This window comes from Aythya ferina (assembly GCF_964211825.1).
Source record: "Aythya ferina genome assembly, chromosome: 13".
NCBI lineage: Eukaryota > Metazoa > Chordata > Aves > Anseriformes > Anatidae > Aythya > Aythya ferina.
In genome coordinates, this window is record NC_140311.1 from 21,145,230 (window position 1) to 21,172,427 (window position 27,198).

Sequence of the window (27,198 nt, forward strand, 5' to 3'; positions counted from 1 at the left end):
CAAGCTCCATCCCTGAGTGCCAACCCCAAGCCCCAACCTTGAGCCCCAGCCCCGAGCCCCAACCCTGAGTCCCCAACCCCAGAGCTGACCCTGAACCCAGAGCTGACCCTGGACCTGGAGCTAGCCCCGAGGCCCAAACCTGAGCCCCAACCCTGCAGCCTCGACCCAAATCCTTGATTATGGATACATAACCCCAGAGCCCCCAACCCAGACCTGACTCTGGAGCCCCCGACCCCGACCTCCAGAACCGGGCTCGACCCTGAGGCCCAACCGTGAGCATGAATTCTAAGCCCCAACCCCGGACCCTCGACCATGGAACTCCTACCCTGAATGTGGTGCTGTACGTGTTTTTTATGGTCCTAACTAGAGTTCAGCTCAGTGTTTCGGTTAGGGTTATATTTCAGGTTGTTTGGAAAGAGAGAAGGCGCAGAGTGCTGTTGTGTGTGGGGTTGCGTAAAGGCTCCACAAGGGAGCCTGCTTCCCAGACCTGCTCTCCACACCTGTTCTGCAGATCTGGTCACAAGACCTGGTCCCCAGACACAGTCTTCAGAGCTGGGCCCAAGTCTGGTCCCTTGATCTCATCCCCAGTTCTGATCCCCAGATCTAGTCCCCACACCTGGTCCCCAGCTCTTGTCCCCACACCTGGCTCCCAGAACTTGTCCCCAGACATGGACCTGCTCCCAGCTGATCCCCAGGGCTGGTCCCCAGAGCTGATCTCTAGATCAGGTCCCCACATCTGGTCCGCAAACCTGGCTCCCAGATCTGGTCCCCACACCTCATCCCAAAGTCTAGTCCTCACACCTGGTCCCCAGATCCAGTCCCCAGAACTGGTCCCCAGACCTAGTCCCCAGAGCTGGTCCCAAGACCTGGTCCCCACACCTGGTCCCCGGACTGCATCCTCAGACATAGTCCCCAGACCTGGTCCCCAGGGCTGGTACCAAGACCTGGTCCCCTGATGTGGTCCCCAGCTCTAGTCCCCACACAGAATCATCTAGGTTGGAAGAGACCTCCAAGATCACCTAGTCCAACCTCTGACCTAACACTAACAAGTCCTCCACTAAACCATATCACTAAGCTCTACATCTAAACATCTTTGAAAGACCTCCAGGGATGGTGACTCCACCACTTCCCTGGGCAGCCCATTCCAATGCCCAACAACCCTTTTGGTAAAGAATTTCTCCCTAATATCCAACCTAAACTTCCCCTGGTGCAACTTTAGCCCGTTCTCCCTCGTCCTGTCACCAGGCACGTGGGAGAATAGGCCAACCCCCACCTCGCTACAACCTCCTTTAAGGTACCTATAGAGAGTGATAAGGACACCCCTGATCCTCCTTTTCTCTAGGCTGAACAATCCCAGCTCCCTCAGCTGCTCTTCATAATACTTGTAACACCTTGTCCCCAGATCTGGTCCCCAAACCTGCTCTCTAGACCTCGTCTGGAGATATTTCCCCCAGACTTTGTCCCCCAGATCTGATCCAAAGAACTGGTCCACAGACCTTGTCCCCAGATCTGGTCCGCAGACCTGGTCCTCAGATCTAGTTGCCAGAAGTGGTCCCGAGACCTGGTAGCCAGACCTGGTCCCCACACCTGGTCTCCAGCTCTTCTCCCAACATCTTATCCCTAGAGCTGGTCCCTAGAACTCATTCACAGACCTACTCCACAGAGTTGGTCCCTATGGCTGCTCTGCAAACCTGGTCCCCAGACCTGATCACCAGACCTGGTCCCAAGAGCTTGTCCCAAGGCGTGGTCCCCAGACCTGCTCCCCCACACCCATTCCACAGATTTTGTCCCCAGAGTTGGTCCCCAGATTCGGTCCTCAGACCTGGTCTCCAGCTCTTCTCCCAACATCTGGTCACCAGGGCTGGTCCCTAGATTTTTTTTGCCAGGAACATGATTCAACAGAGCAGTCAACTGTTTCTTTAGCTTTGAGGATGGTGAAATGGTCCTTGGCTTGAAAAGAACCAGTTCCCAGCCTGTCTCTAAAAATAGTTGCTTTGGGCTAAAATCTGAGTGGCTGCTAGCTCATTCTGGCTCTGGCTGTAGAGTCTTTAGACCTTGCAGCCTTCTATATTTTAAGTGCTTGGAGTTCACATTATAGAGGGATATTTAGGGGGCATTGCCAGCTAACTTGTGAAATCGTGGGGTACTTGGGAAATCGTGGGGTACGGTTCCTTTTTTTCGGTTACATTTTAATCCCTAGATATATCAAGCCATTTGTGTAACTGGCCGGAGGATTCATGAAGAGCTTCAGTACGCATCGCAAGGGGCTTGACCACATAAGTGCAGTGTTATGAAGAGAGTGAGCAGGGTCACTTTTGTCGTCTATAAAAGGTAAGTCTGTGATTACCCCTGTTGGGGCTGCTGTGCAGTCATGACCTTTTGGCGTTCGTGGACCTGAGGGTGTTTTCTCTTTTCTGTCTCTTCCCTGTGTGTTTGAGTTCTCTGCAGGGAGCTATACTGTTTGCATGTCCATCACAGACATGACCTCTGTTTCTTGTAGCCTAGGTCATAGGCATGGACTAAGCTGGAAAGTTGAACGAGGGTGAGTGGATGGCAGTGTGGTCCCTAAGTTAGTGGGTGGATTCTGTTAGTCTGTTTTGCCTTTCGGGCAGGCTTGGTGGTGTGGTTTAACCCTGTTGGCAGCTAAACACCACACAGCAATTTGCTCACCCTCCAAACTCCCTCTCTGGGATGGGAGAGAGAAATGGGAAAGTGAAGCCTGTGAGTTGAGATAAAGACAGTTTATTAAGACAGAAAAATGATAATGACAGTAATAATACTACTACTAATACTCCTGGAGACTGGGAGGTTCTGTCCCTTGTGGAGCGGTGGCATTCCGTCCCGAACCCCTGGGTTCTGTCCTGGGCGAAGTGTGTGCTAGCCGCACCAGGGTCTGGGGCCAACCTCGAACAGCTCCTGGACATTGGTCCCATGTGCGGGAGTTTGGCCACAGGCTGTGCGAGGGCCGTCTGTCCCGTGTTCCGGGGGTCCGTCCTCGGGCGCTGAGGGTGTCGGCCGTGCCGTGAAGCGGGAGGCTGTCGTCCACCAGCTCGGGGACTGCCCTTGCCGTAGACCGGGTTGGTCTGTCCTGTGCGAAGCGGCGCCTGGCCGTACTGAACCCCTGGGCTCTGGTCCTGGGCGCAATGTGTGCTAGGCTCACCGGGGTCTGGGTACGACCTCGGGCGGCTCGGAGATAGCAATCCCTGAACACGGGTGTCCAGCCACGAGCAGCGTGGGTGCCAGCCATGTCTTGAAGCGGGAGGCTGTCCTCCGCCGGCTCAGGGACTGGCCGTGCCGGTGACCGGGGTGCTCTGTCCCGTGCGGAGCGGCGCCCAGCCGTACCGAACTCCTGGGCTCTGGTCCTGGGCGAAGTGTGTGCTAGGCTCACCGGGGAACAGGGCCGACCTCGAGCGGCTCGTGGACAGTGGGTCCCATGTGCGGGACTGACTTTGGCCATGGGCTGACCCGTTTTACAGGGGTGCGTCTTCGGGTTCCATGGGTGCCGGCTGTGCCGTGAAGTGGGAGGCTTTCATCCGCCAGCTCGGGGACTGGATGTAATGGAGAATGGGGGGTTCGGTCCCGTGCGGAGCGGTGGCCAGCCATCCCAAACCTCTGGGCTCCGGTACTGGGCGACGTGTGTTCTACCCACACCAGGGTCCGGGGCCAAACTAGAGCGGATTGGGGATGTCGGTCTAAGGTTCGGGAGTTTGGCCATGGGCTGCGCGGGGCCCGTCTGTCCCATGTTCCAGAGGTCCGGCTGTCGTCCGCTGGCTCGGGGACGTGCCGTCCTGGAGACCGGAGTGTTTTCTCCTGTGCGGAGTTGCGCCCGGACGTACTGAACCGCTGGGCTCCGGTCCTGGGCGATGTGTGTGCTAGGCTCACCACGGTCCGGGGCTGACCTAGAGCGGCTTTTGGACAGTGGTCCCGGGTGCAGGAGTTTGGCCACAGGTTGCACAGGGGGCCAGCTGTCCCGTGTTCAGGGGGTCCGTCGTAGGGCGCCGTGGGTGCCGGCGGTGCCTTGAAGCTGGTGGCTGTTGTCCGCCGGCTCGGGGAATGGCCGTCTGGAACCCTGTGTACTGTCCTGTGCGGAGCAGCGCCTGGCCATCCCAAGCCGCTGGACTGCGGTCTTGGGTGAAGTGTGTGCTAGCCGCACCGGGGTCCAGGTCCCATCTCGATCGGCTCGGAAACGGCGATCGCAGGACACAGGTGTCCGAACACGAACGTATGGGTGCCGCCTTGCCGTGATGCGGGAGGCTGTGGCCCAATGCTGAGCACCAAATGGCAAAAAAGATGATCTTTATCGGCTCTGTGTACATTGAAGGGCTCCTACGGAAGAAAGGTTTTTCTTGGCACGGATGTCAAAGAATCCATCTCCAACTGAAATGATACAGAACAAGTTTTGACACAGAAACAGAAGTAAGAAGTCAAAAGGCTAAGGCAGCATTTCACTAAGGAGTTCTGAAGGAGCTCATGGATAAGCTATGTTTTCACTTTTCACACTTGAAATTGTCTGAATTGAAACAGATGACTTGAAACGTGACTAATATGTTTAGTTAGGGTTGTTCAGAAAGAGAGAACACAGAGTTCAGTTGCATGTGGGGCTGCGTGAAGGCTCCCCTGGGGAGTTCAGTTGTACCCAAAGGCTTCCTTTGGGGGCAATTTTGGATGGGCGAAAGGGGCTTTGTACGCCTTTTCTGGGGTCCTATTTTAAATTCCTCTCAGATTCCACCCAGGGATAAATATTTAGGGTTGTTCAGAAAGAGCGAACACAGAGAGCCCAGCTGCATGTGGGGCTGCGTAAAGGCTCCCCTGGGGAGTTCAGTTGTACCCAAAGGCTTCCTTTGGGGGCAATTTTTGATGGGCAAAAGGGGCTTTGTACGCCTTTTCTGGGGTCCTATTTTAAATTCCTCTCAGATTCCTCCAAGGGATATACTTAGGGTTGTTCAGAAAGAGGATACAGAAATATTTCTATATAAAGAGCAAGAAATACCCTAATTAAGCCGAAATCTTCATATATAAAAAGCCTGGAAGCATCACTTTTTCATGAGAAACAGCAAACCCCTTCAAAACATTGTATAAAATTGATTTTTGGCATGAAGGAAAGGGTTAAAAAAAAGTCAAGCTTTAATGATTAAATACTATCTTTTAACAAAACAAAAGATCTAATATGACTATTTCATCATAGAAAACTAGCTTCTTGGTAGTAAAACTTCAGCCCGCTCCATTTAGAAAAATATATTTACTTGGAGCAATGAATTCTATTGTTGGTGTAAAAGCAGACAACAATTAATTCTGATGCCAGCACAGGAATCTTTGTGTAGTCAGAAAGAAAATCAGGGCACGGGCTTCTGCCTGTAATGAGGAAATCTGCAGGTGCACTACAGAAACAGCATTCCCTTTGTGGAGAAATACAATGTATTTTTGACTTCCAAGTTTATGGAAGATTTGAAAGCTTGTATTTTCTTATAAAAAGTCATTCTACTCAAAGATTCTTAATGTCAAAACAGTTTTCAAGTTTCTCTTAAAAAAAAAATAAATGTGCAAGGACAGGTCAGAGAAAAGAAAACAACACGTTCTTGTTACCTGATCTTTATAGAGTAACCATCATTCCTCAGTGAATAAAACACAGCTCCATCATTTCAAGGACAGACTGCACTTGCGTTGTCTGAAAAGACCTTGTCTAAAAGCTTTTTTTTTTGAGAATGAAAAAACAAAATGAGTGATTTACATCATCAAATTCTTCTTTCTACATGGTGCACACTTGTAAAACAGCTCAAGATATTAGTAACAGCAATTAACTGAATGCCACTTTCATTCAGGTACTTCAATTATAAGAAGCTCAGAATAAATAATACTTTTTACTTCATTTTCAGCCTGAAGCTCTCATTGATTACCTACCTTTAGAATGCCACAAAAAGCAATGTTGAGATAAGAAAACATACATATGTCAAAGATGTAAGCATCACCAAATCAGGCTAAGCAAGCCAGAACAACATGGGATCTATAAAGATTAATCACCAATACTTCCAGACACATTTTACCACTAGAAGCAGTGTTTGTGACATTCCTACAGAGCTCACAGATCTGTAAGAAAAGTTGAAGTAAGGAACAGTCTGTCTGCACTTCAAGTCAATGTTGTCCTCATCGTATAAAGAAGTCAGATGGAATGGATAGCTAGATGGTGAGCTCTCCTCTCTGTTTGCTACAGTATCAGGATCTGAACTAGTGGAAAGATGAGGACTCTCAGAAAAGCTTTCAAAAGAGGCTGAGATTATTCTGCAAAGATGAAGACAAAAGTTACTGAGAAACAATACACAGGTAAGGGCAAGCAGGGTCAGTGGCTATTTCTGCATACAATCAAGTTATCCTAAAGGCAGAGACAAACCATTAAAACTGAATTTCTCTCTGTTTTACTCTGCTTCCACACCAAGCTAGCACTGAACCAGAGCCTTGATGACAACTCATATTAAAACAGAGATTACATACATCAGATTATTGCCCAAAGGTCATGTTAATGAATGCTCCCCTCCATATAATTTTCAAATAGTGGAATAAATATAATAACGTTTTACATTGCAGTGGATTGAAAAAAAAATAATCTCAGTATCTTGGCTGAATTCTGCTGCTACTTATCACAAATGCAGGTTATAAAAACAATGAAAAAAAAACACAATGGCAGGGGGTCTGGTAAGCAGATACAAACAGACATATGCAATAGTGTTTCTTTACAAAATTTATTTTGGAGATGAGACACAAGGATATGAAGAAAATAGCAAGTGAGTCTGCACAGTGCAGACGTTGTAGGCCTGCTTGTGGAGGAATGGTTAAGCGAAGTAGGCCATGTGAACATTGCACAGCTAGGAGGCCGCGAGTTAACAAAGTATCGAACACAGCTCAAATGAGCCTGAGAAAGTACGTAAATAAGCCTGAGAAAATACGTAAATGCGGCCTGGGAAGGAATGTAAGTTCTGGGAGGTTTTAGGGAGGTTTCAGGGAGGTTTCAGGTACAAGAACATGATATCTGTTGGTATGCTGGGAAAGTACTAACTGTGTTATTTTGGTGGGAAACTAGCTGATAGAATAGAGAAATGCATTAACCAATCATGAGCTTAGCTTTTGCAATATGTATGAGCTAATTATATTGAATTAGATAAAAGACGACTGAGCTATCCAATAAATCGAAGTTCACTGATCACTCATATTGAGCGTCTGTGTCTTCCTTCCGTCGACAACAAATGTCCTCGCAACACCTGCTGACTGTCTCAACTGCACCAGGTCCCCACAAAGTCCCATTTAGTCTTGCTTTCCTCATAACATATCTTTAGCAAGAGGTATAACCATTTCAGTACTGATAGTATTCAGATACTCTAATACACAGTAGGATGAAATTCACAGTAGTATACAAGGGCCTCAGTCAGGCTATACCGAACTAAGATTAGAGTAAAAAGGTTGAGAAACAATCAATTCCCAAAATACTTACAGTCTAACTTAGGTTATTTTCTAAAGCCCATATATTTACCTGTCGCTACTAGTTGATCTTACCGCTCCCTGCTTGGGATCTGACTGTCTTCGAGGAGCCTTTTTTTGCTTTTGTACACCTTCTGTCTGGGGAATAGGTTCATCCAAAAGGCCTCAATAAAGGAATAAAAGTCTTAATACTCTCAAAAGGAAATCAAATAATCACAAAAAAACATTGTGATCTCTCTTGATGGTTTTCATTACTAACTAAAAAGTTCCTAGCTGGCTTAGAATATGGTTACCTTATAATAGAATCATCATAGAATGGCTTGTGTTAGAAGGGATCTTAAAGATCATCTAACTCCAACCCCCCTGCCATAGATAGGGATGCCACCCACTAGATCAGGTTGGCCAAAGCCCCATCCAGCCTTGCCTTGAACACCTCCAGATATGGGGCATCGACTTCTCTTGGCAACATGTTCCAGTGCCTCACTACCCTTACAGTGAAGCATTTCTTCCTAGTCTAGTCTAAACCTATCTTCTTTTAGTTTATAACCACTTCCCACATCCTATCATTATCTACCTGAGTAAAGAGTCCTTCTCCATTTTTTTTTACAAGACTCCTTTAATTATTGAAAGGTCACGGTGAGGTCCTCCCTGTAACCTTCTCTCCTCCAGGCTGAACAGCCGCAGCTCTCTCAGCCTTTCTTCATAGGAGAGGTGCTCCAGTCCTCTGATCATCTTTGTAGCCCCTCCTCTGTACTCGCACTAACAGGTCCAAATCTTTCTTGTGCTGGGGGTCCAGACCTGGATGCAGTACTCCAAGTGAGGCCTCAGAAGGGCAGAGTAGAGGGGGGACAATCCCCTCCCTTAACCGGCTGGCCACTCCTCTGTTGATGCAGCCCAGGATGCAGTTGGCCTGTTGGCCTGCAAGTGCACACTGCTGGTACATGCCGAGCCTTTTGTCCACCAGAACTCCCAAGTCCTTCTCTGCAGGTCTGCTCTCAATGAGTGCTTCTCTTAGTCTGTCCTCATGTCTGGGATTTCCCTGACCCAGGTGCAGCACCTTGCACTTAGACTTGTTGAACCTCATTAGGTTCACGTGGGCAGACTTCTCCAGCCTGGAACTTCACCTGAAATGCAGAAGGAAAAAAGAACGTTACACTTTCATACCAGTATCAGTTCTAAATACTTCAAATGAAAAGTTATACAGAAAAGTTATAAACTTTATGTGGGGTGCTTTTTAACCCAAGTAACAAAGATCTTCCTTGTACTGTATCTTTCACTATAAATAGGCTAGGAGGAGGAAGAAATACGTCCACATTTTGCAGACTGACAACTTGGCTTACTGAGAAAAAGCATATTGCCTGTCTTAAAAACAGAAATTCAGATTCCTGAAATTCAGATTCCACCGGGACGGTGGGGATGACAAACTCCCAACCGACCCTGAACGTGTGCGGGATTTGCTACTCCACCTGGATCCCTACAAGTCCATGGGTCCAGATGGGATTCATCCCCGGGTGCTGAAAGAGCTGGCGGACATCATCGCGGAACCTCTCTCAATTATTTTTCAACGATCCTGGGAATTTAGAGAGGTCCCGGTAGACTGGAAGCTGGCAAATGTTGTGCCGATTTTCAAGAAGGGTCAGAAAGAAGACCCTAGCAATTACAGGCCTGTCAGTCTCATGTCAGTGCCTGGTAAAATCATGGAGAAGATGGTTCTCGAACTTATTGAGGCTCGCCTGGGGGACAAAGCAGTCATTGGTCCCAGCCAGCATGGGTTTGTGAAGGGTAGGTCCTGCCTAACTAACCTGATTTCCTTTTATGATAAGATCACCCGTATGGTGGACCAAGGGAAACCAGCTGATGTGATTTTTTTGGACTTCAGCAAGGCTTTTGACACGGTTTCCCATAGGATCCTACTGGACAAAATGTCCACCATACAGCTAAATAAAAACATCATACGATGGGTGAGCAATTGGCTAACGGGCAGGGCCCAAAGGGTTATGGTAAATGGGGCTGCATCAGGCTGGCGGGCGGTCACCAGTGGGGTCCCTCAAGGCTCCATTTTAGGGCCAGTACTTTTCAATATTTTTATAAACGATCTGGATGTAGGAATAGAAGGTATTTTGAGCAAGTTTGCTGATGACACCAAACTTGGAGGAGTTGTGGACTCCAATGAGGGTGGAAAGGCCTTGCAGAGGGATCTGGATAGGTTGGAGAGCTGGGCGATCACCAACCGCATGAAGTTTAATAAGAGCAAGTGCCAGGTCCTGCACCTGGGACGGGGAAACCCTGGCTGCATGTACAGACTGGGCGATGAGACGCTGGAGAGCAACCTGGAAGAGAGGGATCTGGGGGTCGTGGTAGACAGCAAGTTGAATATGAGCCAGCAGTGTGCCCTGGCAGCCAGGAGGGCCAACTGTGTCCTGGGGTGCATCAAGCACGGCATCACTAGTAGGTCAAGGGAGGTGATTGTCCCACTCTACTCTGCGATGGTGCGGCCTCACCTCGAGTACTGTGTGTAGTTCTGGGCACCACAGTATAAAAAGGACATGAAACTGTTGGAGAGTGTCCAGAGGAGGGCTACGAAGATGGTGAAAGGCCTGGAGGGGAAGACGTACGAAGAACGGCTGAGGTCACTGGGCCTGTTCAGCCTGGAGAAGAGGAGGCTGAGGGGAGACCTCATCACAGTCTACAACTTCCTCGTAAGGGGGTGTCGAGAGGCAGGAGACCTTTTCTCCATTAACACCAGTGACAGGACCTGCGGGAACAGGGTTAAGCTGAGGCAGGGGAAATTTAGGCTGGACGTCAGGAGGGGGTTCTTCACAGAGAGGGTGGTTGCACACTGGAACAGGCTCCCCAGGGAAGTGGTCACTGCACCAAGCCTGTCTGAATTTAAGAAGAGATTGGACTGTGCACTTAGTCACATGGTCTGAACTTTTGTGTAGACCTGTGCGGTGTCAAGAGTTGGACTTGATGATCCTTAAGGGTCCCTTCCAACTCAGGATATTCTATGATTCTATGATTATATGATTCCTTTCTCTTTTCCTCTTCTGTCAACAGTGCAGCAGCAGATTTAAATACATCTAAATGAACAAGATCTACATACATCTTGCATTATCTAGTTGGTGTTCCTTTGTTTCTCTATTATTTATCCCTCTAGATCGATTGTTCACAGATCATGTTACACCAAATTTACTGTGCATTTATTAACTTTAAATTTATTAACTCTTTTGAGACTAGAAATACTTCTTGCCTTTAGTTTTCATTAGTTTAATTAGCTATCGATAGTTTAGCTGTTCATAAATGAAAGGAATGGCATATGTGAAGTCTGAAAGTTTTCCCCCAATTTTATACCTCTTTTTGCTTTATAGTCTTGGCCATATTGCCAAAGACTCATTAAGGTAGTGAAGCTTAATTCTTCCCCTCCTACAGACATGATTTCTTCAAAACAGTGCTGCTGTGCATTCAGAAGAGATACTATGGGGCAGAAGCTCAGCCAGGTGTTTCAGATCTCTGGATAAGGTTTCCATCTTCCAGACTCTCAGCCATGAAAACAAAATCTTTTAACGGATTGATTTCATTTTACTAAAGATAATAATCAAAGCTTCAAGTAGCCTGGAAACCACGTTGCCTTCTGAAGAAGAAAGAGGACATTCTGGTATTTCATAAGCCGTCGGTGCTTGAGGAGAACTTGAACTCATTTCCTTAGAACTGCTATGAGATGATCCCCTTACTGCAGCAGTAGCTTTAAAATAAATATCTGACTGAAATCACAAAGAACTCATCATTAGTACAGCAAAACTTTCTTAAACACTTTCTGAAGAAGAGCTTAAATGTTTGTCCACTATGTTCTATTGCCACTGTTGCTGTATTGCTGCTAAGTTAACTACAGCTGGCCACAGAAAGGCTATCTCACTGTAAATGGGGAGAACTTCTGTGATGTTCAGAAGAGCATTTGCCCTGTAAATAATCAAATACTTCAGCTCTGCATTACTGCAAGCAATAAAGGACAGTTAGATCAATTCTGATTCTCACTGTACTCACTACAAGCTAAGAGCACACAAATTAACAGTTAATGCAAATCAGAAAATGTGTCAGTTTTGGTTTGGTTTGGGCTTCAGCAACTCTTTATGTGAATTAGGTCCCAACACTTCACAAATAGTCAAACATGCTTTTCTCATGTCTTACCCTTGATGCTACAAGCTGAAGCTCAGGCACAACTGCTGTGTGGACTAAGTTTCCACTCACCACTAATCAGATCTCAATGGAATCAGTAGTGAAGGCAAGGATAGAAGGGAAAGCACAGACTGCAATGAAACAAAAATTATTTTGCAAGGAAGAATGATTAAAGTAAATGTTTCTCAGATGCTCCCTGAAAACAATTCTTGAGTATCTGACCTACTCTGGTATCTCCCTTTCCTATGACAAGATTTGTCTACTGTACTGATGGACATTCAGATACAAGCCTGAAGAAAACTTCACTCTCCATGCCTGGCAGAAAATAAACTGAATGGAAAAAAAAAAAAAAAAACAGAAAAGAGAGAAAGGAAAAAAAAAAAGTTTATCAGAGGAAAAACTTGGCCCCACGGCTCCACTTATTAAAGATACCATATGCAGAATCTTAGCTGAAGTGGCATCATGAATGCAACATGCTTAGAGAATCACAGAATCATCTAGGTTGGAAAAAACCTTCAAGTCCAACAATCAACCTGACCTACCAAGTTCCATCATTATGTCCCTTGGTGTTGCAGGAAGCACGGCTGAAAGCACGACAGACACCAGTAGAGTCAGATCATGCTCCATTTTATTGCCCGAATAGCCTAACTTTTATAGTGAACTTAACAGGGGTGGATAGTGTTTCACACAAAATTAGTGGTCAAAAGCACTCAGACAAACAACTACAAGAACACAACCCCACCTGCAAGAAAACAACCCCTCTTGTGATTAGCAGTCATATAGACCTTGTCCTTGAAGCCAGAGGCTGGTAACAATATTTTTCTAAATTCCTCAATTGGGCGATGTGGGAACACTGTCATGGGAACTTCTCATAGTTGCCCTGGTAGCTTGGTTTGCTCAGCTGCAGCAAGCCATGGGATTTTTGCTGTTTCAAAAAATCCTTCAACATCTTGGTGTTATGTCAACACCTCTCCAGGGATAGGGATTCCACCACTTCCCTGGGCAGTCCATTCTAATGGTTAACCACCCTCTCCATGAAGAAATTCTTATTTATAGGAATTTATTAACCCATATTTATTAAATTTTATTATATTAAAAATAGATTTATATATGTTAAATTATTTTTATTTTTATATTTATTTTATATTTATATTCCTAGCACACATGCTCCAATTCCACCAACAGCCAAGTGCAAGCCTAAATAGTAATGAAAAAAGGGTAAAAGAGGTATGTTCTTACCAACATCATAAGGAACTTGATTCCAGCTAAAGTGAAAGTCATAAGACGATGACTGGACGAGTGGAGAACCTCCATTAAAAGGATACACCTTTCTATATTGGCAAACATCTGTAACAAAAAAAGGAAAAAAAGAAACCTCCAATATCTTACAGCACAAATGACAAACACCAACATTATAGGTAGATTTTACAGAAGTGAGGATAATACACAGATAAATATCAAACACTTATGTAGAAGTCCCTCTATATCTAAACAGACCATAAGGGAAATGTGCTTCCTTTGTGAATACATTTACAAGACACAAATAGTAGAGCTACATTTTAATAACTTGTCAGATTTCACAAAGTAAGTATTGTTCTGTTTCAGCAATCATCAGCTCCTTACTTTGTCTATGGATAGAGGAATAGTTAAGAACATTTCTGAAAGTGATGTAAGCAGAGCTGTACCTCTCTGACTATAAAAACTACCCTTCAAGCAGCCACATACTAGCACAGTTTGTGTTCTTTGAGGATTGTAATACACATGGGATACTACAGATACCAAGATTTCATTAATCATATAACTTTTGAATTTACTACTTCTCTATTTTTAGGTAAAATCCTTTTTTTTTTTTTTTTTTTTCTGTAATTGGTGTCCTTAAACTTAAACTAACTTTATATCCACAAGTGTAAAAAAAAGGTCTTGTTTGAAATCCAGACTTAGAACACTGTCAAATCATGTGTTTTCATACTTGTTCCATGATGATACTTTCATAATTGTAAAACTGTCACAAGACCAAAAGAGGTTTCCCTGTGACAGGGCCCTACAAATAGGGATTCAAGTTGCTGCAACCCTGTGCAACAGGCTTTAGGACCTTAGGATCAACCAAGTTTGTTAACTTTGGCTCTGTGACGAGCCTACTAGAGTAGGACTGATTCTGCACAGAAGTACAGGTTTGGGAATTCACACTACTCAGACCTTTTAGTTCTGAAGCAGTACTGAGTGAACCAGAACTAGGTAGGATTTGTTAAACTACCGAAACCAATGAGGCCTCACAGAGCATACAAAGATACACTTTAGAGACTTTTTCCCTGTGGTACCAATCTAACGGCCAATGCTAGAATACGTAGATGTATTTATCCTGTTTCCATCAATGCTCTCTTTGGAAAGGCAAATAGGACATGCCATCTGAAACAGAAAGTTGTGCTTTGTCCTTCAGCATCACCTCATAAAGGACGTTTCATACTCATAACTTTCTTTTTCCTGAGGACTGAAAGCAAAACTACATGTGTACAGCACAGAAGAGCATATGCATATTAAATCCAAGGCCGTTTTATAAAAAGAGATTAAGAGAATTACAATTTTAAAATGTGCCAGCACAAAGAAGTGTGCAGAAGGAAAGAAAGCACAATGACAGAATGGGAAAGCACAAAGAAGAAAAGGGGTGGAATACTAATTTGTACATGTCCTAGAAACACCCAGTGTGAGACTAGGCAAAGAATACGATAGATCTGAAGAAATAGGACTTTTGTGAGTAAGATGGTAATGTCTGTCCAATTACACACACCACAATAAAACAGTACTTCCATTTCTAGTCCTTCTAATATGCACTTAAATTGAAAAAAAAAATGTATTTTGAAATACTTTCCATGAAACACTGAAACTTTAAAATACAGACCTAAACTCCAATGAAGAAAGAATTACATGTTGAGATATTATCATTTCCAGTCTTCCCTAACTACTTACAGTTATAACATAACAGTAGGCCAGCTTCACCATCTTCATATACATCAATAGCTGCAACAAAATTTACCTGCAATGGTAATAGGAAAGGGTAATGATCAGGCAGATAGGATACTGATGTTACTATGACCAGGTTTTGACTAAGAAGCAATCAAATCAGTTGGTGCACAATTACAGATAAAAGAAAAAAAAAAAAATTCTTTTTTGTGATTCATTTTCAGGATGCCGATAGGATGGAAATCAATTTCTTTTGTATTCAATGCTGTATTTCAGTAATGCATATTCAATTTTGTACCTTCAGTATAAATACATACCTACATTATAAAATGATACAAACTTACCTAACTTACTTGACAATATAAATTTTGGGAAACTGAGTTATTTCAGGGTAGCTTTGAATTAACATGCTATGCTAAAAATAGCAATTCTTTCCAAAAAGTGAAATCTAAAAAGCTCGACTGAAAATCATGACTAGCAGAAAGATCAAAAGTGCCAATTACTGGATCAAAACCACTAACAGGTACATTGATTGATGTGGATGTACTTCAAGAATTACTGAATAAGCTGAATTTAGAAACTGAGAACCACTGCTGGATAAACTAAAATGGTTTTTGCATAGCATAGGCTACTTATATTCTCATACTTTAATCCTGTATTTGTCTTTTACAGTTAAATTAAAAGAAAAACAAGACACCCATAAGTAGTAGTATGTACATTCAGAAAAGGAGACCTCCCTGATGAAATACTTAAGACTGGATTAGACAAATGTCTCCTAGACCACACTATTTGCTACTTGGGCAGGGCTGGAGATTGACTTCATGAACTTCATGGCTTTCCTTTGTGCAATAAAGTAGGTGTTCTCTTGATTTAAGACAAATATAAGGCAAGAACCGTTAAACAGATCTGGAGACTTATATATATCTATACAAAACACATTTTGACCCATCCTTTGTAGCAACTGAAAGACATTTCCGCTTTGTGACCTGTGGAAATAATTTGGTAACCAATTTCAACAACACAAAAATCACTGGCACAGATCTAATTAAATTCCTGCTTTGTCTGTGTTCTCAAAGGAAATAAGGGTTACTGGGGAAGAGAACAGAGGGGGGCGATTCTTGACTGTCCACATTCTTTAATTGTATTTCCTTCTTAATCCAGATTAAAATAGATTCCCATTGCTGTGGAGAACCTTAACACTGTATTGCCAATGCTAGGAGTACCAACCCTCTTCATCATCAAATCTGAATAAAAACACAGATGATTTAAAAAAAAATCAACAAGAAGCATCAAATCAAAAGAGACGTCCCTTATACCATTATGAGCAGAGAAGTCAACAGAACACAAGAGTAACCCTGTAAAAGGTTCTTTTTTTTTTTTTTTTTAAATTATGCTTAAAGCTATACATTCACATCCATATTAAGAAATTATTGAAATTATTTGATTTTCAAAATGCTGAAGATCATTATCATCCCAGCGACAGGAAACATTTGAACCCTTTTCCAAAAATCAGGATGTTTACTTAAATCCCAACCCTATGTCCCAGTTAGTAAGATACAGTTAATGTATTACTTGGCTGGGCAGCAGTTTAGAACTAAAAGATATACACAAATATTTCAGTTTTAGTACATGCAAATAGGCAAATCTGAATGAGATAATGGTGGCCAAAACCTGAAATTATTTTGCTGCAACCTCCTAAAGAATAAAACACAGAGACCATGAAGAAAAGACAAAAATCAAAATATTGACTAAGAAAGGAGAAAAAATGGCTTTGCATTTATACTGACAGCAATATTCCAGAGCTTGAAACACAGGCTCTTTCCTAATATGTCATACCTTATAACTACCTCTCTTAGGAGTGATTATTATCACACATTCCAAAAGGAAAAAATGCCTCAGAGTACTCTAAAGTAGAAGTTAAAAAAGTGAAAAGTAAAGGAGACAAGAGGATCTCCGTAAATGCTGCTCCCAGGAGGTCAGCACAGCATGGACCAATTCTGCAAGAAAATAGTTTAAATGCTAGAAATTTACTTTGTTTGCTTCAACATGATGCAGTCTATAGGACTCCCCAATACTTTCATTAACTAAATCAAACTGATGCTGATACGCCACACAGATCATAACGTCACTGTCTCCAGTAGGTCCATCCACCAGTGTCATAACCACTGGAGGGTCAGAAAGGCATATTTCCTATGAGATAAATAATAGTATTATTCTCTTTTTCAGGCTCTTAGTGTGAATATTGCATTGCTCCATGAATTTACAAGGATGTAATCTAAGCAGAGAAGCATGATACAGAACAAGATGACAATTTAAGAAGTCTGAAATATTTATTTGGCATATCAATGATGGATCTCCATCGTATTGCTTCTCACTTACATCTGTCTGGAGGTTCCAGACGATAAAATGCATGCTCTTTGCCTTTTTCGTCCACTAGCTGAGTGCTGCCTAGTCTGTAAAAGTGATTAGTGATTAGATTACACATACCCAGATGTACTGGAACTCGTCTACTGGACATTCAGGTAATGACAGCAAAGAGCTGCTGGTTAAACTGTTGCATGGATTGTATTTCTTTGTGATGAGAAGTAGTTTGTTCTGAATACCCACAACAATCCTCAGTTCACTGCCATGGTGAGTATTAATGGCATACAAATGGCAGCCTAAGAAAAAAAAAAATTTAGGTTGTAAATATTTGGGGTAAGGACTGTTATTTTTAATTTTTTTTATTTTTGCTCTGTAATTGTATGATGGTTAGTACAATGGGTATCTGATACCTGAGCACCACACAATTACAAACATCCCAACAGGATAATAGTAAATTCTAGAAAAAGACAAAAGACAGTAAGTCTTTTGAAAACTATTTTCCCCCTTACTCCTTTTGCAAGTAAAAGAGTAAATATATGTTTTTTTCTTTACTATTCTGCAGTTTCCAGCTTTCCAAGGAAGCTTGATGCTGAATATCGGAAAATGTTTACATCTACTAAAATAATCTGCAATACCCAAACTATTCTAAGCATTACTAATTAAAAAAGATTTGCCATTGTTCTTCTACCTCACAGTGACATTTATTTCAGTCTTACATCCATGCATAATTTTTCTTATACCCCTCAATCCTGAAAGCAACATATCTGTTTTTCACCAGAGCTTTTCATCAGCAGTGATTGCCAAGTAACATGGTATGTTTTTACCAAGTTCTCAAATGATAGGCTGGACTGTACCCTATGTTATTTTCACACATAAGCTTAAAGTTTGAATTAACTGTCCAGAGATAAAACTAAAGGTGAAGCCTCAAGGGAGCTAATAAACCCTGGCAACTACTGGCACAATACCACAGTGTACACTTTTAATACAAGATAATAAAGCTACCTTTTGTTCTCTCCAATTTATTTTCTCTGCAGTCATATTTGCTTCTTATCATCTGCTTTGTTTCTATGTCTTTTTGGACAGCACTCAATCTGAAGACAAGGAGACGAGAATCTTTTCCTGAAGATGGAGAAAGTCAGGGAACAGCAAATTAGAAAAAGACAGTGGTGGTTTGAAATTAATACTTCCAAAGAGATGAATCACCTAACAGACAGCATTGCCATAAAAGCAAAGTTAAACAATTTTGCTTCTCTGAGTGTAAGCAGCAATGTGACAGGAAGACTGCTTGTGAACTCTATCTAGACTCTACAGTTCCAGTAAGCAACCCTTTCAGTTCACTAGCAGAGTTTCCCATCAGATGGTGCTGCGGCAATACATAATAGGAGCCTCAAATCAGTGAAACCTACACTGCTAGAAGACGGTGAAAATAAGACAGATACAAACTAAAGGCAAGAGAAGAAGGGTTAACTTTAAATTCTGGAACCATCCAGCCTAGCAGCTGATACCTGGATCCTTAACAGAGTCTGAAAACCTTTTGGATGTGGACTGGTTTTGCTTATCAGTTCTTCAAAGTTAGGCAAGTTAGGTTCAAGGCATATTCCAACTGCAAAAATAGCACAGCATCCACCACCACGGCTAAATGTTTTTTTCCACAAAGATAGACATGAGTGGAATACACAACACCGAAATTTAAAATAAATAAATAAATAAATGATACACTACTATTTGCAGTTGGAAATAAGCTATTGTTAAGAGTAGTTTCTTAACTAAAAGCCAAGTTTCTTAAAATGCAAGTAAAACAAGATTTTCTGACAAAAGTATACTCTCTTACTAGTCTAGCTGGTATAGCTGGAAACATAAGCACGCTTTCTTAATATACATGTATAGTCAGTGTGGATCCAACAGTAAATACAAAAGCAAGATCACATGTGCTGCCTTCAATTCTGATAATAGATAAACATGAATCAGGGCAGCTTCTGGAACCTTTATGACCTTCTTTTCCCATAGAAAGTGTAAGAGAAAAGAAGATGCAATGTTTCCTTCAGTCCACCACAACTTGAAACACTGATCAACCAGCAAATTCTTACTGTCAACACCGATTAAAGGAAAATGAAATATATGCAATCTCTTTCTTTTCAAGAACGTACATACAAGAACGCGTGCTTCCATGAATGAGTTCATGGAGGAAGAATGGCAAGCAAAATTCACCCTTTTGAAAGGAAGGCTAGAAAACATAATCTAAATCAAATGTTCAAGAACAGCATTACTACTCATTAATTCAGCTCTGTCTCTTTGTCAGGTGTGTCCTATAGGATGCATCCTAGAGATTGCATTCCTCAATGCGTTCCTCTTTCAGGATACTAGTTGTTTTGCAAATGTCCCAAATAACCCCACTGTGGTGTTACATCTGTGGCTGCTCATGAAACTATCATCCAAGCTTTTCTTTGGTGTCATTTTTTTTAAGAGAGTTTTTCTTCACCTCCTACAGACTTGATTATTCCAAGTGAAGGAGCTCTTCCTCCTTCCCCCTCGCCATGTCTAAGTGTTTCACAAAATAAGTTTTAGCAAAAAAATAAACAAACACATTTGGAGGACAAAGTGGATCCAGTTCTATAATTCATCTGTCATTACTAAGTCAAATTTAATCAACATTAGAAAAGAGAGCACTGCTACCAAAGCAATTTCTGCATCTGTCATTAATACCAGATGTATTGTTGGTTCCTGAAATACCCCCTTCTGTTGGTATGCTGACCTGAAAAATCTCCGTGATAGCATTATCTTCAGTTCTAGTTTCACTGTTAACATTTCCTCTCTCCCAGAAATGCAGAGGGTACTAGAAAGCAGTAGAAACAGGATTTTCTTCTGAAATGAGCTACCTTAAAGTGATCTCAAACCTGGTTGTTAGAACTGAGTGCTGGATAATACCACATTCTATAGGAACATTTTCGTAACACAAACATCGGTCTTTCTGCTTGAGTCTTAAAATACCAGTTCTACATCGATGCACTTGAAGTACATGAGAAGGACGCATTTAAAGTACATACAAACCTTGTAACATATTATTGTATCCTAAAAACCCATATAGTCTTTAATACCAATTTGTACACCCAATATAAGATTGCTTTTACCCATCTAACTCATTATTTTTCTCATTTTCCTTTATCAGACAATATCAGTCACCATGGGGATAGGAAGAGGGTCTCCAGAAGACCATATGGAAAACTAGACTAAGGCATAGTCTGAAAATAAAGGGCAATGATAACTTCCGCTCCAGATCTCAGTTTCACTATGGTATACAAATACAAAACAAGAGGCAAGGATACTAGCAAGAACAGAAGACCTTTCTCTCCTCTAAATGATTCAGAAAGCACCCATAACAGCATTCAAAAATCTCTTCAACTTTTTACACAAAAACTCTTTATCAAAATATGCTTGAAGCATCATGAATTGATGCCAGTAATGCCTAATCCTGCTACCTCAAAATGGCTTGTAACATCTCTCTCTTCAGGTTTAACCAATCATCACAGCGTTTTGACTATTAAATGCAATTATCTATTCTAGAAGTTTCATAAACTAAGCTTCAGATACACCTACCCTTTTCAGATCTTCAAAAATGTTACCCACCCACCAGGTGTCTTCAGAGATGACTGCAAATGCCTCTCAGGTAATCTCAGCTGGTTCTGCAAGGGTTCCAGGATGAATTTCATCAGGTCCAGCCAAAATGGGCAACTCCCAATGATATGAAAGGAACCACATTTTACCCTTAGCTTGGGTAAATGTCACTTCAGCTAATATTGAGCAAACAGACATAATGTGGTAAAAAACAATACAACAACCAGATTTCTAATTATTTTATCTGTGTTACACATACAGATCCTGTTCTTGCACTGTGCGTATTCACTTCACAGACTTTTGGGTAAAAAGTACCTAACTGAAAAAGTGCATATTTTAGGGACATTTAATCCTTTTGAAATGAGGGTTAAAAAAAAAAAAAAAAAAGTTGTTTGGACAGACGGGTTTTAAGTTTTATTTTTTTATTTTTTATTTTTTTTATACCAGAATATTCAGGAGAATATAATCTATAGAACTAGAATGTGGTTACACATCACAGAACAAAAACCAGTAACACATTTGGTAGAACAGTGACAGCGTAAGTAATTTCCTCCACGTTTTTGTACAACTGAACAAATACATTATTCAGCTAGGGAGATTTCCAGAGTGTTGAGTTCTAAGAGTAGCTGGAGACCAACTATATACTGGTGGATGACAAATCTGACATGAGCCAGTAATGTCTACCTTCAGCCCAGAAAGTTAATCATATCCTGTGCTGCACAAAAAGAAGTGTGGCCTAGAAGGTCAAGGGAAGTGATACTCCCCCACTCCACACTGCCCCTGTAAGATACAACCTGGAGTACTGTGTTCAGCTCAGGTGCCCCCAGCACAAGAAGGACATGGACCTGTTAAAGTTGATCCAGAGAAGGGTCACAAAAATGATAAGAGAGCTGGAACACCTACAAGAAAGGCTGAGAAAGCTGTGTTCTTTTAACCTGGATAAAAGAAGGCTCTGAGGAGATGTTATTGTGGCCTTTCAATACTTAAAGGAGGCTTATAAGAAAGAGAGAGAGAGACATTTTACAAGGGCACGTAGTGACAGCACAAGGCGTAATAGTTTCAAACAGAAAGATGGTAGATTTAGCGAATAATTTATTCCTTATATCTAATCTATGAGAGTGGTGAGGCACTGGAACAGGCTGCCCAGAGAAGATGTGGATGTCCCATCTCCTGAAGTGTTCAAGGTCAGGCTGGATGAGGCTTTGGGCAACCTCATCTACTGAAAGATGTACCTGACCATGGCAGGGAGGTCGGACTAAAAGGTCTTGAAAAGTTGTTTCCAACCAAACCATTTGATGATTCAATATGGCCAGTTTCAGGTTTACTCTGAAGCATGATTCTGAGCATCTAGAGATTTTTTTCCACACCTTTTAGAAAAACAAGCAAACAAACAACGAACAGTACTTGTTGTATGCACTCCCTTATTCTAAATGAGGCATCTAATGCACTTGCCAGTGATAAAAACATGATTACCTCAAGACACTTACAAACCCTAAAGCCATAGGGCATGTACGTAAGCAGCCCAGGGGAAATCAGCAAAGGGAAAGTAGTGGAAAGATCTGAAAAGGAGAACAATAAACTCAGAGCTCAAAAACCTAATTACAATAATTAAGAATAGTTATGTGATGTGACAAAAGGTGATTATATAAATCTAGTGCTGTGGGAATTAAAATTCTACAGCATGCTTCCAAGTTAAAAAACAAAAACAACTCTTAAAGAAAAGCACCTAGGGCATTCCCTTCTACTGATATGTCTGCCAAATAAACAGTTATACAGACATTCAAGTAAGAACCAAATAACAAGGACCTCTCCTACCTTTGTCTGTTCGGGCAATCAAAAGATCCAGAGCTTCCAACACATGCATCTGCTTTATTTGGAGAGTTTTATCAAATACTTGAACTGATGGCTGACCATCTAAAAAAGAAAACACACGTATTTCTTTAAAATTCTGCTAAAATTTGGTAGTCAATGGTTCTGAACTATTTCTTTCTAATAAAATAAGTCTTGTTTTTTCTCATGAAAATGAAACATTCTGCACAAAGCTCATATGTATGCTGCAGCATCATAACCAGTACTTCCTTATAGGAGTGTTTTATCATTGCCATGGATGAAATTATGCAACTGAAGCCTGAAAGGGACCTTTCTTTTGAAAGTCTGAAAATTTTCACTGATAACTAACTTCATTCCCTTAGTCCCAATGGCCTTACGTGGCACACAGAAGATAAGAGGTCAAACTAGTAAAAGCACTGCTATGGAAGAAACTGGCTTTCATCACCACATAAGCCTTGTGCTTCATGTTCATTAGTATCATCAAGGGCTAAAAAATCCAGACGCTCCTTGAGTTTGGGTTTGACTTCATAAATCTTTTCAGATGGCCAAGATAACAGCATCTGAAATAACAAAACATTCAGAAATCTGCACAAAAAATGGCTCCAAATAAGAATTCTGATGCAGAGAAAAAATCTGCAGCTAGATTACATAAATGTTATAGATTCACTTGGATTGGTACTCTCCTTGCAGGTGAGGACTTACCAATTACTTAAACAGAGCTTATGAACATTTATTATGAAGAAAATGGTCAGATACATAAATAATTGACACAAGAACACAGCATCATTTACTAACCATCAATTAACAAGATACCAGCGTCTGTAGAAACCAGCAAGGATTGGCCCCAGGAATCTGCGCAGACAACTTCATGAGGAAAATTACTGCAGAAAGATTGGGACTCCCAAGGCTATGATGTAACATAAGGGATACATATTAATTATACTAAGAAATACTGACCATATAGACACAAATGAGATAAGACAGTGACATGTAAGAACACATAAATACTTTTGGCAGGGTACATTTCTTAAAAGTATATTTTTTGAATTTGAAATAACAAAATCTAATTAATTTTCTTGCAGAGAAATACTCTCCCTACCAATTGGATTTGGAGACTAATAAGTATGATACACTCTTGGAACACTGGAATTAAAATCCAAGCAGCTGATATTCAGTGCAACCCTGGAAATTTCTTATTAAACAATTAAAATACAGACTTAAAATATATGCACCACCATGCATATACAGTTTGATTTCATTTCATGGTTCATTTGTGGTATTTAGACATGGTACCGCTAAAACTACCTTTCCCCCAAATTGTTCTTTTGTCATGTGTTCTCTGTACTTACCTCCTAAGTTCTGTCTCCTCCCCCCTCTCTTCTCTAATATTAAGTATTAAGCTGCAGTCTGAAATTCTACAAGCACTTCTGAAGCTTCTATATATAAGATGCACCTAGAAAAGTGTAATTTACTTTTTTCACTCCTATGCCTTGTAAAAAAAATGTAGTTACAGGAAATAAAAACACAACTAAATTTTGCTTTAAACTTGATAAAGATGTTAAAATAATCAAAAGATGATTGGTTATGGAAAATATTATGGTGGTGGTGGTGGTGGTGGTGGTGGTGGTGTTGATTGTTTTTTTTTTTCATGAAATATGCTCAGATATAAAAATATCCAGACTTGCATTAGCATGAGAAGTACTACTACCTTCAGGCTCATCCTTTATTCATTTGCTATGGGCTGAAGAATCACTTTAACACACTATATGTTACAACTTTGCTGCTATAGTATCTAATCAGAGAAGTAAATAAACAATATATACAACTGATATACAGTGCCATGCTCAATTGAATTTAGTGTTTTTTTTTTTTTTTTTTTTGAACTCTCCTTACACAAATGGGTTCACTCACCTCCTTTTTACAGAAGCTGGTGGTTGCCAGGGTAGGTGATGTATCCCCTTTCACAGTGGTTTTCAATTTCAGCGCCTAATACAAACAGGTATTTTAATTAAATTAAGCTTTTGTCACTAATATATAACCTAAAGCCTAAGAAGAAAGGACAACTTAGGATGACAAAGTAGTTTACAGCTTGGAATTGCTATTACAGTTATTAAGAAAGAAGGGGAATTATCTATACCTTGAAGAAAGACTGCAGTGATCACTATGGAGCTGCAGCCAAAGCCTACATAGCTTATAAAAAAAAAGGAAGCTCAAAATATGAAGTGTCCAACATAGTAATCAACAGAACGACAGAATGAAATCATAGAATGGCTTGGGTTGGAAGGGACCTCAAAGATCATCCAGTTCCAACCACCCTGCCATAGGCAGGGACACCACTCACTAGATCAGGTTGCTCAGGGCCTCGTCCAATCTGGTCTTGAACCAAGGATGAGGCATTCACAACTTCTCTGGGCAACCTGTTACAGTGCCTCGCCACCCTCCAAGTGAAGTATTTCCTCCTAACCTCTAATCTAAATCTCACCTCTTTTAGTTTAAAGCCATTCTCCCTTATCCTGTCTTTATCTGATTAAGAATAGTTGTTCCCCATCTTTTTTTTTTACGTCCCCTTTAAGTACTGCAAGGTTGCAGTGGGGTCACCCCGGAGCCTTCTCTTCTGTAGGTTGAAAAGCCCCAGCTCTCTTAGCCTTTCTTCATAGGAGAAGTGTTCCATCCCCTTGAGCACTTTTGTAGCCCCCCTCTGGACCCGCTCTTAAAAGATAAACATCCTTCTTGTTCTGGGGGGCCCAGACCTGGACACACGACTTCAAGTGGGGCCTTAGAAGGGCAGAATAGAGGGAGACAATCCCCTCCCTTAACCTGCTGGCCATTCCTCTGTTGATGCAGCCCAGGATTCAGTTGGCATTCTGGCCTGCAAGCATGCACTCTTGGTTCATTTCAAGCTTTTCATTCACCAGAACCCCCAAGCCCTTCTCTGCAGGACTGCTCTCAAAAAGTGCTTCTCCTAGTCTGTCTTCATGTCCAGAATTGCCCCAAACCATGGAGTGTTGGGTGCCCAGAGCATGTCGGGAGATGCAGTTCTCCAGCATGGGCTTTCGGGCGGCCATGTTGGGTGCCCCGAGCATACCGGGAGATGTAGTTCTCGGGCATTCCATGTCCGGGACGCCATCTTGGGTGCCCAGAGCATGCCGGGGCGTGTAATTCTTGGGAAGTCACTTTGCCCATCAGGGAAAAACCTTTTATAGAAACACGTGTCTAGAAATGATCAAGGTTCTCACTGTTCAAAGGTTTGTCATAAAAGCAAAACAAACTGAAGGAAATGCTCCTTTTCAGAGGTCATCTCTCATTCAGGAAAAGATGAAAGGAGTGCAGGAGGTAGTCAAATGAACTCCTACACATTGATTCAAAGATCGAAGCCAAAATTCCTTGAAGTGGTATATTCTTTATTGCAGCGCTGGATGCACGGGGGATCTCTCCACCTATCGTGCATACCCAAAGCAGAAAGCAGTCTTGAATTTATACAATCAATCTATCAATATTCTACAAGCACCTATACATATGCATTACCTATCCCCGCCTTCCCTCGCTTCTCATGCTAATTAGCCTTTTGGCACCTTGCGCCTGCGCAGAGCCTTCCAAGAATTGTGGGCAGGGGTCTTTGGGACGTGGGCAGGGGTCTTTGGGAGGAAGACCCCGAGTCTTCCTCACAGTGTACTTTTCACCTTTGGTCAGGAATCTGCTGAATTGGCATGTTTCTTAATTGCAAGAGCTGGTTGTTGCTAATTCTCCCGTTTGTTGTATCTTTATAATGAAATCCAATGTCCAGTTTCGAGATTTATAGTCCTTACATTCGTTTCTCTGTCCGCCTGCCGCTTCCTTATCATGAGTTCCAGTGTCTTGTTTCGAGATACACAGTCCTTGTCTGGGGATTGTCCTTGCCTCCCCAATACCTCCTTAATCAATCTCCCCTTTTCTTTTCCCATGCAAATTCTTTTGCATCAGATACTTTCATTATTTACAGTAACACAACAAAGCAGGCATCTAAACAACATGCACACAAATATTCCTAACACTACTAATACGATTAGAGCAATGAATACTTGTTTCAACCATTGGAAATTGGGCAACCAGGAGGTTAACTTATTCCATAGTTCACTAAAACTCCATGAAAGATCATCTTTACTGATCTCATGTAGGATCCTTGTCTGCTTCCATATTTCTTCCAGGTCGGTAGAGATCCTTCCACTCTGATCTACATACATACAACAACTTGTGTTTATTACTGTACAGACTCCCCCTTGAGTGGCCAGTAACAAGTCTAGGGCCATCCGATTTTGTAATACTACCTGTGATAAACTAGGTATCTCTTCTTGTTGAGCCTTTATAGCATCCAGAATTTTGTTTTCTAACTTCTCTATAATTGCAGAAATATTAACTATTGCCTTTTCCAATTCACTCACTCCTAACCATGGGATAAACCATCGCACAAAACTATGAAAAGGGGTGTGTCTCTCTACCAATGGATTGTTAATTTTTCATCTGATTCTCCAGATATGATTTCTCAAGTAACCTCGAGGCACTACATCATGTACTGTCATATTGGGGACTACCGCTCCAAGAGTGCAAGTTCCCTTCCAATTCTCAGGCAAGACCTTACGGGCTGTATCATTGCATAGCCAATACCACCCTTTTCCTTCTGGAACCGGCCAGCTGGTTGAATTTGCCCAGCCGCTAGTCGTACTAATATCAATTGTTCAATTACAAGATGTCTGATTTCCCACATAAGTAGTATCCGTATTTATACAATGCTGTTTTCCTATACCCTTAGGCGGGTTA

The 27,198-nt window shown here is 41.9% G+C and overlaps 1 protein-coding gene and 1 long non-coding RNA gene across 5 annotated transcripts in view; both read right to left on the minus strand.

Moving 5' to 3' along the window:
* The window catches only part of LOC311443691, a 206,836-nt gene that overhangs the window by 22,032 nt on the left and 157,606 nt on the right, over positions 1-27,198 (minus strand). The window lies entirely within an intron of this gene.
* LOC311443856 (GTPase-activating Rap/Ran-GAP domain-like protein 3) lies at positions 5,647-26,560 on the minus strand. 4 transcript variants are annotated; one of them, XR_014697547.1, is made up of 13 exons: positions 25,155-26,557; positions 24,316-24,390; positions 23,218-23,311; positions 22,390-22,488; positions 17,965-18,081; positions 17,086-17,258; positions 14,605-14,671; positions 12,880-12,987; positions 11,653-11,771; positions 11,096-11,228; positions 8,042-8,591; positions 7,251-7,631; positions 5,647-6,806 (listed from the first exon to the last, which is right to left on the minus strand). XR_014697547.1 is itself a non-coding variant. In XM_084534411.1 (9 exons), exons 1-9 carry the CDS (start codon positions 25,230-25,232, stop codon positions 12,169-12,171), a joined length of 867 nt encoding a protein of 288 aa, XP_084390537.1. In that variant the 5' UTR covers positions 25,233-26,560; the 3' UTR covers positions 12,053-12,168. The 4 variants fall into 4 exon arrangements, 1 of the variants encoding a protein (XP_084390537.1); XR_014697548.1 differs by having other exon boundaries at positions 5,647-6,276; positions 7,520-8,591; XR_014697549.1 differs by having other exon boundaries at positions 7,251-8,591.